Here is a 13,761-nt window from a genome sequence, read left to right on the forward strand (position 1 = left end):
AATGCATCTTTATTGGAATGCAAAAATAATAACATCACAGGTATAGGTAATTTGATTATGATTTAGAAAACAGGAATTACTGATTATTAGTGAAGAACACTAGGCAGCTAAACAGAAAGTGTGACAGATGTAATCACCCTCATTCCTAGTGGGCTGGGGCTGTAGTCCACAGGTTGACACAGAAAACTGTAGTTTGCCAGCCAAGATGTAACGAAGAACTGTGGAAAGAAAAATTGATTTGAGATTTGATGACTAGGTTATTTTAATGCAAAACCTTGAAATAATTTGCACCTATATTGGACTGAACTAGAGTTATGCATGTATGAAATACATAATGTACCTCATGGAACATGTAAATGGACAAACCGACCATGGCAAAGTTGTACACAATAAGCAATGCTTTTATGTTCATTGGTTCCTTGTGTTTCATAAGCTTGGGTCCAATCCAAATAATACCAAGATAGCACAAAAATATACAGATGATCGGTACAGGAGAGTAGATTAGAAGCCATGGGTCCGTCCGCTTATCTGAAATACCATGACAGAAAACACAAGGAGTTTGCATAACTGTGCACTTTACACATTATTATATTTATATTTTATGATGTCAAATTTTTATTTACTGATATTATTCCAATACTACCCCATGTAGATAGTAGTCAAATGCAAGGTGTAAAATAAATCATGCTTATAAAATATGGGGGGGAGGGGGGATCATACCCCCATTCTCCAGAATCCAGTGGTGCATTGATTCCACTCTCTGCCATGCTGATTCCATTGAGGACTATGCTTTATAATAAAAAAAGACTAGACTAGCATTCAGAGGAAAACACGGAGAGAAAAACACGTAAAAATAAGTTATTACTCTCTCTCTATATATATATGCGTGTGTGTGCTTGTATCCTTCTATGGTAGAATAATATATCCCTTGTTTGTGCGTTCTTAAATTCATAAAATCTGATATACTGAAAATGCGAAGAGTTGCACCTTGTTAAGGAAGATTAGCAGCATGTCCTTGAGTGATTGATACCTTCTCCCTATGCAGGCTGTTCTTGTAATTAATTCTTAATTTTAATGAAAAGGCGTCCACCAAATTGACAAGAAATTTAACAAGCATGAGATGTTTTTATTATGTGACTGCAGTTACCTTATTATCCGTGTATGGAATATTTCATTTTCACAAATGTTTGCAATCAACATAAATTTACCGGGGAACTTACCTGAGGAAAAGTACAAATATATCGCACTTGCGTGGAAGAGTTCAATCAATCGCACGGTCAGATAGGAACTTTTAACTTCACTCTGAATTGTTTGAGTAACATGGGAAATAGGGTGTTATCAGCGGTTATGCAGTAGTGCATATGTTATGCAGTAGTGCACATATCTTTTGGAAGAAAAACTTTGGACTGCACCTAGTTTTCAGTTTTCATGACTCACATTTCAGTTAAAAGTCCCACTGCGACCGAGAAAACACACGTTAATCTGAAATTTAAACAAACAGACTAAAGGATAAATTTACGTTCACGTTTCGAAGCAATAAATAATTTTTATCCACACGTGTGTTGTATTAGAAATAATCCCAGGTTTGTTAAAAATATATACCTTGACTCTTATTTTGACACCCTAGTATTAGAGAGGGAAGGGCATTCCGGGCGCCGAATGAATATGACCATGTAATTTAAATTATCTGGCTGGCTAAATGCTGTTAATTTTAAAGTATGCTGCAAAAAAAAATAAATAAATAAAAAAAAGCAGAGAATTTTTTTTTTTTTTTTTTACATAATTGTGTAAATGTGTTATGAAATCAGGTCAGATTTATTTAAATAACTCTTTTATTCTGGATCCCAAATTTTTTTTTTTAAATGCACTTAAAAAAAAAAAAAAATCAGGGTTATCATACATTTATTATTTATTTTGAAAACAACTCATGAAGAACTATCCCTCTAAAAATAAAACATTAAAGCTGTAAGTAATGTGCTATTATATGTGACTTTCTTGACATGATAGCAAATTTGTATGATGGCTACATATTGACCATATCAAAAATCGTAAACCTTAATATACAGACAGGCTTTTGTCAACAGTTATGGCTTTTGGCCGTTGTCTTAGATGTAGAAAAGAATTTACTGATGCAGAGTTGTTTGGGTCCTTCATTAGTAGTAGCACCCTTCAGCTTTTTTATTTTGTTTGACCGTTTCTCAGGGCTGGGTTTCCTCTTCTTTTCCTGAAAGAGTGTGAGGAGTCAGGATAGGGCAAGAACATAATTTTGATATCTATAAGATATGAAAAATGAAAATGATTCAAAAACACCAAACCAAAGTGCAAAATATGGAGCTCATACTAACTCAGGAAAACTTACCTTGCTGTCCACCTTGCCTGAAGATTCATAGAGCTTCATAATCTGTGTAATTAAAGATACAAAATCATTACATGCATGTAAACAAAAATAACAACATGGTATAAAAAAGTCTTTTTAAAAATATGCATTTCTTGTACACAAGATTTTTTTATTTATTATATTTTTATCAGAACAAGGTACATTGAAAGTATTCAGTGACAAAAACACTTTCATTCTTTTTCCACTTTTTAAGATTTTTTTTGTACACACAAACAATTTTTAATAGTTTTAGTTTACAACACTGGCTAGTTTGGCTTTGCTGTGACACCCATGAAAACACACACTCAACCTTTTTAACCCCAGTGGATACAGCCGCCCCCTGCAGAGCAGATTTAGTGAGCCAGCAGGTCTTCTGCTCTTGCTCTCCTTCTGACCAGTCAGACCCATGCACGGAAAAGACCATATAGGTTTGATGGATGTGGGAGAAAATATGCACCACCTGACAGAGAATATGAAAGACTTGGATGAATATCATACACAAGCATTGTAACCAAACGTGCACATCATCGCCGAAGATGCAAATGAAATATTGAGTAAATGTGGATTATTCTAAACCCAAGATGATACGATTTGGGGAAAACACCCACCTCTCCCACAAATTGCACTGCACGAGCGTCTATGGATGTTTCCAGCAGTTTTTGCATCATGTCACATATCATGTCTTTATATTTATTCTCAGAGACGTCAGCCTCCAAGAGCATGCTGGGTAGCTCCCACATCCCTGCTAAGAGTCCTGCAACACATCCATGTAATCCAAAATCATATTTTTTCCATGATATTTTCTAGAGCTTGTTCTTTTTCTCATTCACCCAGTTAAAATTGTTTCACCTTTGCTTGGTCTTTGAGTGAGCAGATACTCCATCTCTTCTCCAGCTCGCTGACGTTCCACTATACAAGTTAGGGTTTGCTCCACACGTGGAGCCTTTTTAACAGGCTTTCTTGGATAATTCTGCACCCCTAGCTGAGGGTCCCAGTCCTCTGATAGACACAAGTCACAGCTGCTAGCAACCACTGTCACAGAATGTGAACGTACATTAGACACTGCTTTTGATCTGTCGAATCTGATGTATGAATAAAAAGAGAATACTTTGTTTTCACCAGAAGACTTTACAACTTACAACAATTCTCTATGTCGGGCACTGACGTGTTGAGTTTTGAAACAAGTTTACCTAGAAGTCTTTTGGAGTCAGTCTTTTGTTTAATGCTCACCTACAGTATGAAAGACAAAAGTTGATATTGATGACAGTTTTACAAGGAAGTATTTTGGTAAGAGCTGCTCAGCAGTACCTTCCTAAAGGCATGACAGTGGTTTTGAACGGGACACTGGCTGCACAGAGGGGATTTCGGGGTGCAGACTCTAGCCCCTAATTCCATCATAGCCTGATTAAAGTCTCCGGGTCTCTCTGGGTCAACAAGTGTGTCAGAAATTGTCCTGAAGTAGGGCAATAAATCACAATTAAAAACATTTTACAACTTCAATCTAGATTTGCTTAACAGTACATCAACTTGATGGATCTTTCAGTACCACAAAGCATCTGTTACAACAGGACTGGTGCCGTTTGCTCCTATGGCTCGAACGCGACACAGAACTCGAATGACATTTCCATCAACTGCACCTGTCACTTGGAGAACAACAAACACAATTGCAACAAATAAATACACAGCATTTAGTGCTAAATATTCAGTGTTTAATACCCCGACAATGCAATGCTGCCCAAATTGATCTGTGGTACGTTATCAGTGGATCACACAAGAAAAATTCATTCTATTAAAGGAGTAGTTCACCCAAAGACAGGCCATTAAAGATGTAGAGGAGTTTGTTTTATTTAGCATTACATAAGTTACTCACCAATGGATCCTCTGCAGTGAATGGGTGCCGTCAGAAAGAGAGTTCAAACAGCTGATAAAAACATCACAATAATCCACACGACTCCTGTCCATCAATTAATGTCTTGTGAAGAAAAGAACTGTGTGCTTATAATAAACAAATCCATCATTAAGATGCTTTTAACTTCAAACTGTTGCTTCAAGCTAAAATACGAGTCCTCCATTCATAATATTGCTTTCTCCAGTGAAAAAGAGATCTTGACTGAATCAGGAGAAAAATGTGCAAATAAAGCACCGTTTACAAGAGAAAACAGTCCAAAACAGTTCTAAACAAATACATGGTTTAACATGTGAGAGGACAACGGGATGGACAACAGTTTGAAGTTAACAATGCCTTCATGATGGATTTGTTTTTTACAAACATGCAGCTTTTCACTTCACAAGATAATTACCTTCACAAATTTATGGACTGGAGTTGTGTGAATCACTTGTGGATTATTGTGATGTTTTTACTGATTCACTGTAGAGGAACCATTGGTGAGCAAGTGATGTAATGCTAAATGTCTCATCAACAAAACAAAGTTACCTGTCCAAGTGCTATAGAACTGATCGCCCCGGCAGTGTAACGTCCAACCCCAGGCAGCTGTTTCAGTAGTCCTGCTGTGGTCTTTGGCATCTGTCCATCCAGTTCCGATACTACCTATTGCAAGAATCAGAAAAATGTATGTTGTGCAGACATGTGCAGATTACATAAATATATTAAAGCAAATCTTAAGTAATGCAGAATTTAGATAAATCTTATATAATTTCTGCATTACTATGTTTAAACCTACTTTCTGAGCACCTTCATGCAGCCTGCGTCCTCGAGAGTAGTATCCAAGACCCGCCCACATTTGGTTCACTTCCTGCAGGGAGACAATAATGCACCGCTGTCAGATGCTCACTATGTCTCTGTCTGTTTATGTCTATGGATTTAACTATCACCTCCAGTGTCGCTGCAGCAAGTTTTTCCACAGTCGACCATCTCTAAAAATAAATACGCAGAAACAGCATGAAATGTGGCATTCCAGAGGTACTGTGAGAGGAGTAGTCAGACAGCTCGCCTACCTTCATCCATCTGTTATAGTAGTCTATCACTGTGGCAACTTGAGTCTGCTGTAACATGATCTCTGAGACCCACACTGAGAACGGCATGAGAAAAAATTTATAAAATAAAAAAATAAAATAAAAATAAAAGATTTAGGTTATAATCATCATAACATTAAAACACTTTTCTCATACCTCCATATGTCCTGTTATTAACATCTGGTTCTGTCATAGCCTGTATGGATTACAACACAAAAACAAAAATGCAACCCTCAAGCATCTATGATCCAACACATTTCACCCCACAGCCAACATTTTGGGGAAAATGCTTAATTTAATACTTTACTGCTAATCTTTAACTAAATAATTTATGTGGTTTTATATAGACAATACATATATACATATTTTTAGGTCTACAATAAAACATTTTCTTCCTGCAATGCATTAAATGTGCTTTAACGTATAAAAACTAGCATGGAAAAGCTGATCACTTCTCTCATGAGCATCTCTCAGGCAGCTGTATATGATGGGCACAAAAAGCATGGTCACGTGACAAAAAATAAGAATATCCTATGCCTTTACCAATGTCCTCCAGGGAAGCTCTCTCTTATTCTGATCATACCACTGCAGAAGGTGAGAGCGGAAAAGAGAAATTTCAGTTGGGTCATGGAAAAAGTGGTATGATGAAGGTTCAGTTTCAGATGGTTCCTCTGGTGAGAATAAGAAATCAATACAAACTCAAACATACAATTTTAAAGGCAAATATCCAGCTGCCTTGATGTAAAACGTTATCTCAGTTGCACACAGAGAACCACTCACCTTCTTTAATGGCAGGTTTGGATTTCTTCTTATTGCTGGATTTGATCATCTCTGTGTTTTCTAGAGCCGCTCTCTTCCTCTTCTGCACTGCAGATCTTAACCTGCTCATAGCGCTAAACCAATCTTTAACTAATTAACAAACAACCTGTGGGACACTTAAAACTTTACATTAAAATCAAGTACAAACTTATCTGCACATGGTCGCTATTATATAAAAAAAAAAGTACAACGAATGAAACATCAGAGCGTTAAAAATCATATATTAAAATTAAAAACGACGTGGATTACAGTAATACTGCTCACAGCAAGAAACGAACGTGTTTTTCACAACATGCAGCAGCAGTACCGCTCCCGCCTTGTTTCACTTCCTGGAGGGCGGGGCGTGTTTGAACCAATAGCTGACTTTAGAACGGCTTGTCACTACATATTTAAAGGCAGGGTATGTGATTTTTCAAAAACACTTTAGAAAACTGATTCGGGCCGAATAGCAAAACAAACTTGTAGCCAATGGTGGCGTGGTCAAGAGTAAACTGTAAACTGTAAAGTGTAAATCTATCTATCTATCTATCTATCTATCTAGATACAGAAATAGATAGATATACATACTATAATTTGCATACTTTGTTATAATGCTTACATTGCACAGACATTACAGTCTATTTTGTAATTTAATGCTTGAGATTTCTAGTGCACCCATATTGAATTGAACCAAAGAAATATAGAAGACTGTTCTTTGTGATCACTTTTATTATTTTATGCATAAAAACACCATCAACAACAAGAAAATACATTTAAAAAATACAACAACAACAAGTACTTATTTTAAAGGTTGTTTCAAGCTGTGTTCAAGAATCTGAATTATGTTCCTCAAGCACTGTAGAAAAATAAAGGGAAAATGAAAGGGCATTCTAATATACAATAATTTTCAATAGCCAATTGAAGCACTGGTGTCTTTCAAATAAAGACAAAAACATACTACCTAGCTATGTCTCTCTAGATTTGTCAACTCACCACATGAAATGTTCACTTTATTTGAGTGTAAAATGTCAGCTTGAATGTCATCCATGTTCAAATGTAGGACATCAGCATTGTGCTGTAAACAAACACACACTTTAAAGTTAACTTTAACTTTGTATTGACTATTGATGTTTTTTGAGCAGCAAATCAGAATTTTAGAATGATTTCTGAAGGACCATGTTACACTGAAGACTGGAGTAATGATGCTAAAAAAATCTGCTTTGAAATCACAGGAATAAATTACATTTTAAAATATATTCAAATATAAAGCAGTTATTTTAAATAGTAAAAATATTTCACAATATTACTGCTTTTGCTGTATTTTGGATCAAATAAATGCAGGCTTGGTGAGCAGAAGAGAATTCTTTAAAAAACATTAAAAATCTGTTCAAAAATTTTTTAATGGTAGTATACAGTATACATATCCTGCAAGAAATGGTGACAGTCATACAGTCATTACATTCATGGCTGCAGAGTGCAACCCAGAGAAATATGTTGACTCAGCATTTATCAAATCCGGATGCTTCTATTTCATCCAATCATAATGCATATTCAACATGTGTGTCCATTTAAGGTATCCAACTATGCCCCCCCTAGTATTAAATGCAAATTATTTTCTAAGAAGCTATAGGACATTTTCTGTCTCACACTTGTCTTGCACTTAGATTTCCTGTTATCTCTCTGCTCATGAAAAACTCAAGTATATCGAGGCAAACTGAAGCACTCAGAGACAGTCTAAAGAACACTCTTTAGTACAGTGAAGCAAATAATACAGATAATAATAATAATATTTCAGATAAAAATAAAATTTCCTCCACACTCCACTTTTTTTTTTAATCATTCTTCGATAACCATAGAAGATAAAATTTCATCTTACACACTGTTTGAAAAATGTTCTTTCCCTGTTTTCCACCAGAGTATGTATGTATATATATATATAGACCTTACCATAAAAGACTCAAACAGTCTGGTGCCCATAGCTCTGCATACATGCTCTTCCACCACTGGATACATACGCACAAAATACTAAACAGACATTACACATTAATATCAGATTCTCATTGGTCTATTGCTTGCCCAGTATTGCATTTACTTATGGCTGATGCAGAATCAGCGTATGTAAGAATAAGTGAGTGAGTGTGGGTAGAAGGTAGATTTAATTGTACCTCCAAAGCCAGGCTGGCTTGTCTCTGGGCATCTGCATGTTCCTGGTTCCCCATTGCATACAGTAAGTGATGGATCACTCTGAGAGAGAGCAGCTCTTTGGATATCTCCTCACTTCTCTGTGCCAGAATCCTGTAACATCATGTCAATATATCGTACATAATAAACACACAGATCAGCATGTCTTATATAATATTTTCCATGCTGTATGTCTTGAATGTATCCATTGTTTGAAGTACCTGATGGTTTTTGCAGAAGCTGCTTGCTGGAGAAGCACAGGGAGTGAATCAGTCATTTTGGCCACCTCTGGATCTAACAAAACAATCAAACTGTTTCGGCTGAATTTCAAATACAACACAGGACGGTTTATAACTTTTATGTCAGACAAATCAATAACTGAGAAAGATGCTAATTCAAGCCACAATCCATGTTTGTTTCTCATCTCATCTACATCTGCTCCAAATTAAATTACAAAGCCCAAAAGGTAACAATTGGGAGGTTGAATTAAGGATGTCTCCACGCTGCAACGTGATCATAATGCAAAGCATTATTGTTATTGGAGAACCACTGTTTCAGTTGCAAACAACAAATACCTTGGCAGTTACACAAGTTTTGTTTTAATTGAAAGAAGATGAGCAACAACAGATCATACCCTCCAGGATCTTGTGTTTGGTGTTTCTCTCTTTAGTTGGTTTGAGAAAAGCCACCAGACCCCTAAGCAGAGCCGGTCTAACCTCTGATTGCATGAGCTCTATTATCAGTTCTATGGCTGGAAGTAAAAATAAAAGTACAAATGAAACGGTGGGATTCACAGTAGGGAAAACAATAAATAATGTCAAATTTGAAATGTACACTTGCCTTCATATTGTACTTCTAAATGTAGGGACCTCAGCAGATTCAATAAGGGTTCCACTATGCTATGATGGGCTGTTTTTACAATGGGCTGGACAAAACAAAAGAAAAATTATATACATTTTAGAAATGATACAAATTTATAAAAAAATAGGCAGTTGATGCAGTCTCAGCAGTGTGACATCCCATACATATTATTTAAAACTATTTAAAAACCATTTTATTTTTCTAGTCCTCAAATAATTATTTATTATGAATGCAGTTTTCATGAGCTCATATTATTAGAGAGACTATTCGGAATATTTGTACTTTAAAAAATTAATTTGTCACATCGCAAGACAATTAAAGTGAGCTGCAAAACAGCCCAAATGTAAAATGGTGACCAGTTATAGCACATAGAATATATACTTTTCCCATATAAATTCATTTAAAATCTTGGATGTTTGATACAAAAAAAAGTTAATGTTACTTTAATGCAAACTTGAACGTATATACAATGGTACAGATTTTTTTTAAACATTTAAAGATTCCTCTGGTGCTGATTGTCATCCTGCAACACTGTTGTACCTGAACTATACGTAGGATATGTAAAACAAGCTGCTGTGCTCTTGGTGAGGTGCAGGTCAGCAGGGCGATAAGGCCCTTGTACACCTGATTCTTGTATTTGGGGTTTCCATGGGCTAAAGATTCTAGCAGGGCGGCGGCGGTCTCCTGAGTCCCCTCTGTCTCAGATTTGGCCAAACATTCAGCTACGGCCTTCACACCTGTCAATCAGAAAAGAACAGATGCGAGAGCTGAAATCAGTTCATGAGCCAGTATATGTGTGTATATAAAGTTGTCAGAGCTTGCCTGTCAAAATCCCCAACCTTCAAAATGGATCCAGATTGGATCATGCAAAGTTTTAACCTCACAATATTTCATGGAAATGTTGCAAACTCTCATTCCATAATACATCACTGAAAAATGAGCTGGAGCTGTTTCACTTCTTGATTGGTAGTTTGTTGTGCGGTTGTGCTGTGTAAGTACCGTAGCTTTCACAGATAAGCTCTTTATATTTTTGGCCTGCGTTGGCGATGATCTGGAGCAGACAAAGAGCCTCGGTTTTATCCCCATCTTTGAGTTTGTCTTGTCCTAGAATCTCAAGCAGGGTAAGCACTCCACCCACCTCCAGAAACTCAATCATGTACTGGTGACTGATCATGCAAACGAACAAAATGAAACCATGCTAGGATAGACAGTGTTTCTGTTTGGGAATTTTCTGGTGTTTAATTTGCACAAAGACCTTGCGTGCTTGACATCTAGTACTAACATTATATTCACAGCATTCATTTAGTCTTTTACCTGCTGTTGGCAGAGAGGAAAACCCCCACTGCTCTCAGCTGAAGGTCTAGACACGTTCCAAACATATAGCTGGAAACAAAACATGTAAGGAGGCATACATGGCATGACTGATATCTCTCAGTTAAACTTTTGTAAGTTTTAGTCAGATATTTAGAAGGTATCTATTTTTTTAGAGCACAGATAAAGCATGACCATATGTGTGGATACGTTAGTCTTATCCAGGCAGTGAGCCGAGCAAGGAACAGGCTGGCAACTTGAGCAAACTCAAGCTCCAGTTCTGGACATGTCTTTCCTGTGTTCTTGGCCAGAAAGTCACTTAGCATTCGACTGCGCACCGTCTTATTGCCCTGATCCCACTCATGGAGGAAACACATCACCTGACTGATGGACGCCTGCTCCTTACTGCTAGACATGACTCAAGCATTTCACAGACTGTGGGAAACAATGAACAATATCAGTATAAAGTGTGTTACTAATGTACTAATAGTGTTGTCCAGCAGAGACTGTCATTAATAGATCCAGAACAAAGATTTTAGATATATTCAATAGATTCAGATGTATAAAATCACAACACATAAAACATTTTGTCCCTAAAAATATGTCATATATGAGATAGTGCTTGTGACAAATGTAATGAGACCTGTAACCTACATTATTTCTAAATGTTCATTTAGATAAGCTCAGTTACGTTTTGAACATAAAAACGGACAATAAACGAAGAATTTCACCAAAAAACTCATATATCTCACATTGTCAATTTTTCCACAAGTAGAAGGACGCCAACGTAGGCTAACGTTAATTACTTCGCCAGTATCAATGTTTTGTTTACAGTAATAAAACATCTTTCGTCGGATTGTATGGTTGTTTCCCATTTGTTTTATAACGCACACTCAAAACTGAAACATATTACCTTAACATTAACAGTTTTTTTATCTATATGATATTTGTTTACAAGCTTATTTAGAAACCAAGGCATGTTTCTCACCTTCACTTCCGCCGATGTTTGTAGTTGCCATGGTTACTGACGCTTACGGTGTGCGGATGGGAACATCTGATGTCAGAGGCGTGAAAATGTGATTCGTGTTATTTCTATGTTGTATTTCTTTGCATATTATAATGTTATATTTATTTATAACACAATCAATTAGGAGCATATTAACTTTATTTCACTTCACTTTCACCTTGACATTAAAAGAGAAAAGAGAATTAGAAAAAAGATAATGGAGAAATGCTTTAATATAGCTGTAGTTTCATTTTATTTTATTTCAGCTAACCCAAAATGACATAATTTTATATTCAACACAAATTTAGAAACATGTAGGTGCAACCCAAACTAACCATTCAGGTGAGTACTGTACATTCAAACCTGTTGAAGGCTACCTGAGAATCAAACAAGTTGTATAGCTTAGCTCTACAAAGATCATACATATTAAAAACAATCATTTCTCTACTATACAACTAACATGCTGATGATAAACAAACTATTGTCATCAATAATAGCTTACTGAACTCGTTTTTATTACAGTTTTCTCCCTTCATAATTCAAGGTGCAAACATGCTCGAGAGAGTTAATAGAGAAGTGTCTTCAACCGAGATTGAGATGTTTTTAACATACATGCACAGATTTTCTCTCACCCACAGAGAAAAGCTCTATTGCACACTCCTTTGAACATAGCACCTGTCTTGATTGCATGATTGCACCGTACAAGGCTGGAAAAAAGGCTTCATGTCTTGTGTTGTCGGGCAGAAAGGTCAAAAGTGCCGTTTATTCTTTCCTATTTCTTGGCATCTTGCACCTTCTCAATTTCCTGTTGGAAAAAAAACAATAACTCAGTGTTATTTATTTATGAAATTAATAAAAAATTATGCAATCTTTTTACAGAGATAAAATAGTTTTACCTCAATAAGAACACTTTTGAGTTTCGCATAGGCTTCTTCCAAGTCATCATTAATGATTACCATATCAAAAACCCCAGGTTCCTTACCTACAGAGGAGAAAATAGCAAGGGAATAAAGGTTTTCTCTCAAGCACAACCAACTTATTGAAAGTGTCACTTACTGAGCTCCATGTCAATCCTCGCTGCCTCCAGACGCTTCTGTAGACTGTCCTCTGTCTCTGTCTGTCTGTCTCTCAGACGCTTTTCCTGTAGGAAAATAAACCACAATTTAAATCACACTTTAAATGCTATATATGAAACTGAAAATATTTCTATCAACGTACCAGGATCTCCATCGAAGGAGGCTGGATGGAGATATATATGGGGTTCAGATCAGTCTTTTTAATGTTTTTCATTCCTTGTATGTCAACATCCAAGATGCAGATGAGGTTTTGTGCCTGAACGTCTTCTATGGATGATTTGCTGCAAGTGACATTCAATTTAATGAGCAATAACATTTACATTTTTGTTGTTGTTTTTGACTAGGCTATACACTTATGAACAATCTCATGGACAATCTCAGCTACTTCAGAATTATTACTTTTGGGCATTGGTATGAAGGCAAAGAAATAGCGGTGAAGTACCTCTGTGCTGAATTAAGAGGATAATGGGATCAGAAACCAGATGTCAATTTACAAATAAAATGTACCTGGTTCCATACATGTTCCCAGAAAACTCTGCATTCTCAATGAATTCACCCTTGTCGATTCCCTCTTGCATCTTCTCTCTGGTGACAAAGTGGTAATCTGGATTGAGGACAGAAACAAATGAAAATTAATCATAAAACCAAGCAAATTGTGACTGTTTACAAGGAAACATTGTAAGCCCTGTTGTCATCAATTGACCCGAAAGGGTGTTTATTTGAAATATTCTTATGATCAGGTAATCAGAAACTATTAAAAGAAAAATCTGTAAGAAAGAAATTTTCAGAGGAGGATTTTTTTTTTGGATGAATTATGTGACGTTTCTAAAGTCTTTTCTACGGTGACCGAGAAGTGCTAAACAAATCACAATTCTGAAAACAAAATAAGTTACAAACGCAAATGATGCAAGTCTAAAAAACAAAATAACAATTCAGAAAGCACAACAACAATTCAGAAAACATTATAACAAGTCAGAAACTATTTAGATTTAGTTAAAAGTACCTGTGAGTCATCAATTCCAGTGGCACAGTTGGATAAGTGCTTACCATTCGCTTTTTGACGCGATCGACCTGGGTTCGATCCCGCCTTTTGCCGAACTTTTTTTTCCTCTCTTTTCAAATCTCGTATTAGCAATGGATTCTATTTACACTAAGTGAAAATAGCAGTATTTTTAGCA

General features: G+C 36.2%; 4 protein-coding genes across 7 annotated transcripts in view; all 4 read right to left on the reverse strand.

Annotated features, from left to right (window-relative positions):
* Positions 1–107: 107 nt before the first annotated feature.
* LOC107750984 (elongation of very long chain fatty acids protein 4-like) lies at positions 108–1,374 on the reverse strand. The gene is made up of 4 exons (XM_016566555.1): positions 1,221–1,374; positions 721–789; positions 341–528; positions 108–218 (listed from the first exon to the last, which is right to left on the reverse strand). Exons 2-4 carry the CDS (start codon positions 776–778, stop codon positions 108–110), a joined length of 357 nt encoding a protein of 118 aa, XP_016422041.1. The 5' UTR covers positions 779–789; positions 1,221–1,374.
* Positions 1,375–1,948: 574 nt separating this feature from the next.
* LOC107750490 (adenine DNA glycosylase-like) lies at positions 1,949–6,482 on the reverse strand. Of its 2 annotated transcripts, XM_016565888.1 has the most exons (16): positions 6,477–6,482; positions 6,131–6,243; positions 5,894–6,021; positions 5,507–5,546; positions 5,333–5,406; positions 5,210–5,251; positions 5,059–5,130; positions 4,812–4,925; positions 3,924–4,021; positions 3,686–3,830; positions 3,517–3,607; positions 3,227–3,409; positions 2,986–3,131; positions 2,688–2,837; positions 2,360–2,401; positions 1,949–2,224 (listed from the first exon to the last, which is right to left on the reverse strand). In XM_016565888.1, exons 2-16 carry the CDS (start codon positions 6,237–6,239, stop codon positions 2,078–2,080), a joined length of 1,581 nt encoding a protein of 526 aa, XP_016421374.1. In that variant the 5' UTR covers positions 6,240–6,243; positions 6,477–6,482; the 3' UTR covers positions 1,949–2,077. The 2 variants fall into 2 exon arrangements, with proteins under 2 accessions (XP_016421374.1, XP_016421366.1); XM_016565880.1 differs by lacking the exon at positions 6,477–6,482 and having other exon boundaries at positions 6,131–6,440.
* Positions 6,483–6,900: 418 nt separating this feature from the next.
* On the reverse strand, positions 6,901–11,640 carry armh1 (armadillo like helical domain containing 1). 2 transcript variants are annotated; one of them, XM_016565911.1, is made up of 12 exons: positions 11,490–11,640; positions 10,712–10,936; positions 10,505–10,573; positions 10,190–10,356; positions 9,731–9,927; positions 9,170–9,254; positions 8,964–9,080; positions 8,551–8,623; positions 8,314–8,443; positions 8,096–8,173; positions 7,142–7,223; positions 6,901–7,004 (listed from the first exon to the last, which is right to left on the reverse strand). In XM_016565911.1, the coding sequence occupies exons 2-12, from the start codon at positions 10,915–10,917 to the stop codon at positions 6,976–6,978; spliced, it is 1,233 nt and encodes a 410-aa protein (XP_016421397.1). In that variant the 5' UTR covers positions 10,918–10,936; positions 11,490–11,640; the 3' UTR covers positions 6,901–6,975. The 2 variants fall into 2 exon arrangements, with proteins under 2 accessions (XP_016421397.1, XP_016421388.1); XM_016565902.1 differs by lacking the exon at positions 6,901–7,004 and having other exon boundaries at positions 7,023–7,223.
* An 87-nt stretch (positions 11,641–11,727) lies between these two features.
* The window catches only part of LOC107750510 (guanylate kinase-like), a 6,792-nt gene continuing 4,758 nt past the window's right edge, over positions 11,728–13,761 (reverse strand). For both annotated transcript variants that reach the window (XM_016565931.1, XM_016565923.1), the window contains 5 exons: positions 13,091–13,187; positions 12,726–12,864; positions 12,564–12,648; positions 12,404–12,489; positions 11,728–12,312 (listed from right to left, as the gene is read on the reverse strand). In XM_016565931.1, coding sequence (XP_016421417.1) covers positions 12,280–12,312; positions 12,404–12,489; positions 12,564–12,648; positions 12,726–12,864; positions 13,091–13,187 — 440 coding nt within the window. In that variant the 3' untranslated portion in view covers positions 11,728–12,279. The remainder of the gene's footprint in view (positions 12,313–12,403; positions 12,490–12,563; positions 12,649–12,725; positions 12,865–13,090; positions 13,188–13,761) is intronic.

Source organism: Sinocyclocheilus rhinocerous, unplaced genomic scaffold, assembly GCF_001515625.1.
Source record: "Sinocyclocheilus rhinocerous isolate Xijiao unplaced genomic scaffold, SAMN03320098_v1.1 scaffold2267, whole genome shotgun sequence".
Lineage (NCBI taxonomy): Eukaryota > Metazoa > Chordata > Actinopteri > Cypriniformes > Cyprinidae > Sinocyclocheilus > Sinocyclocheilus rhinocerous.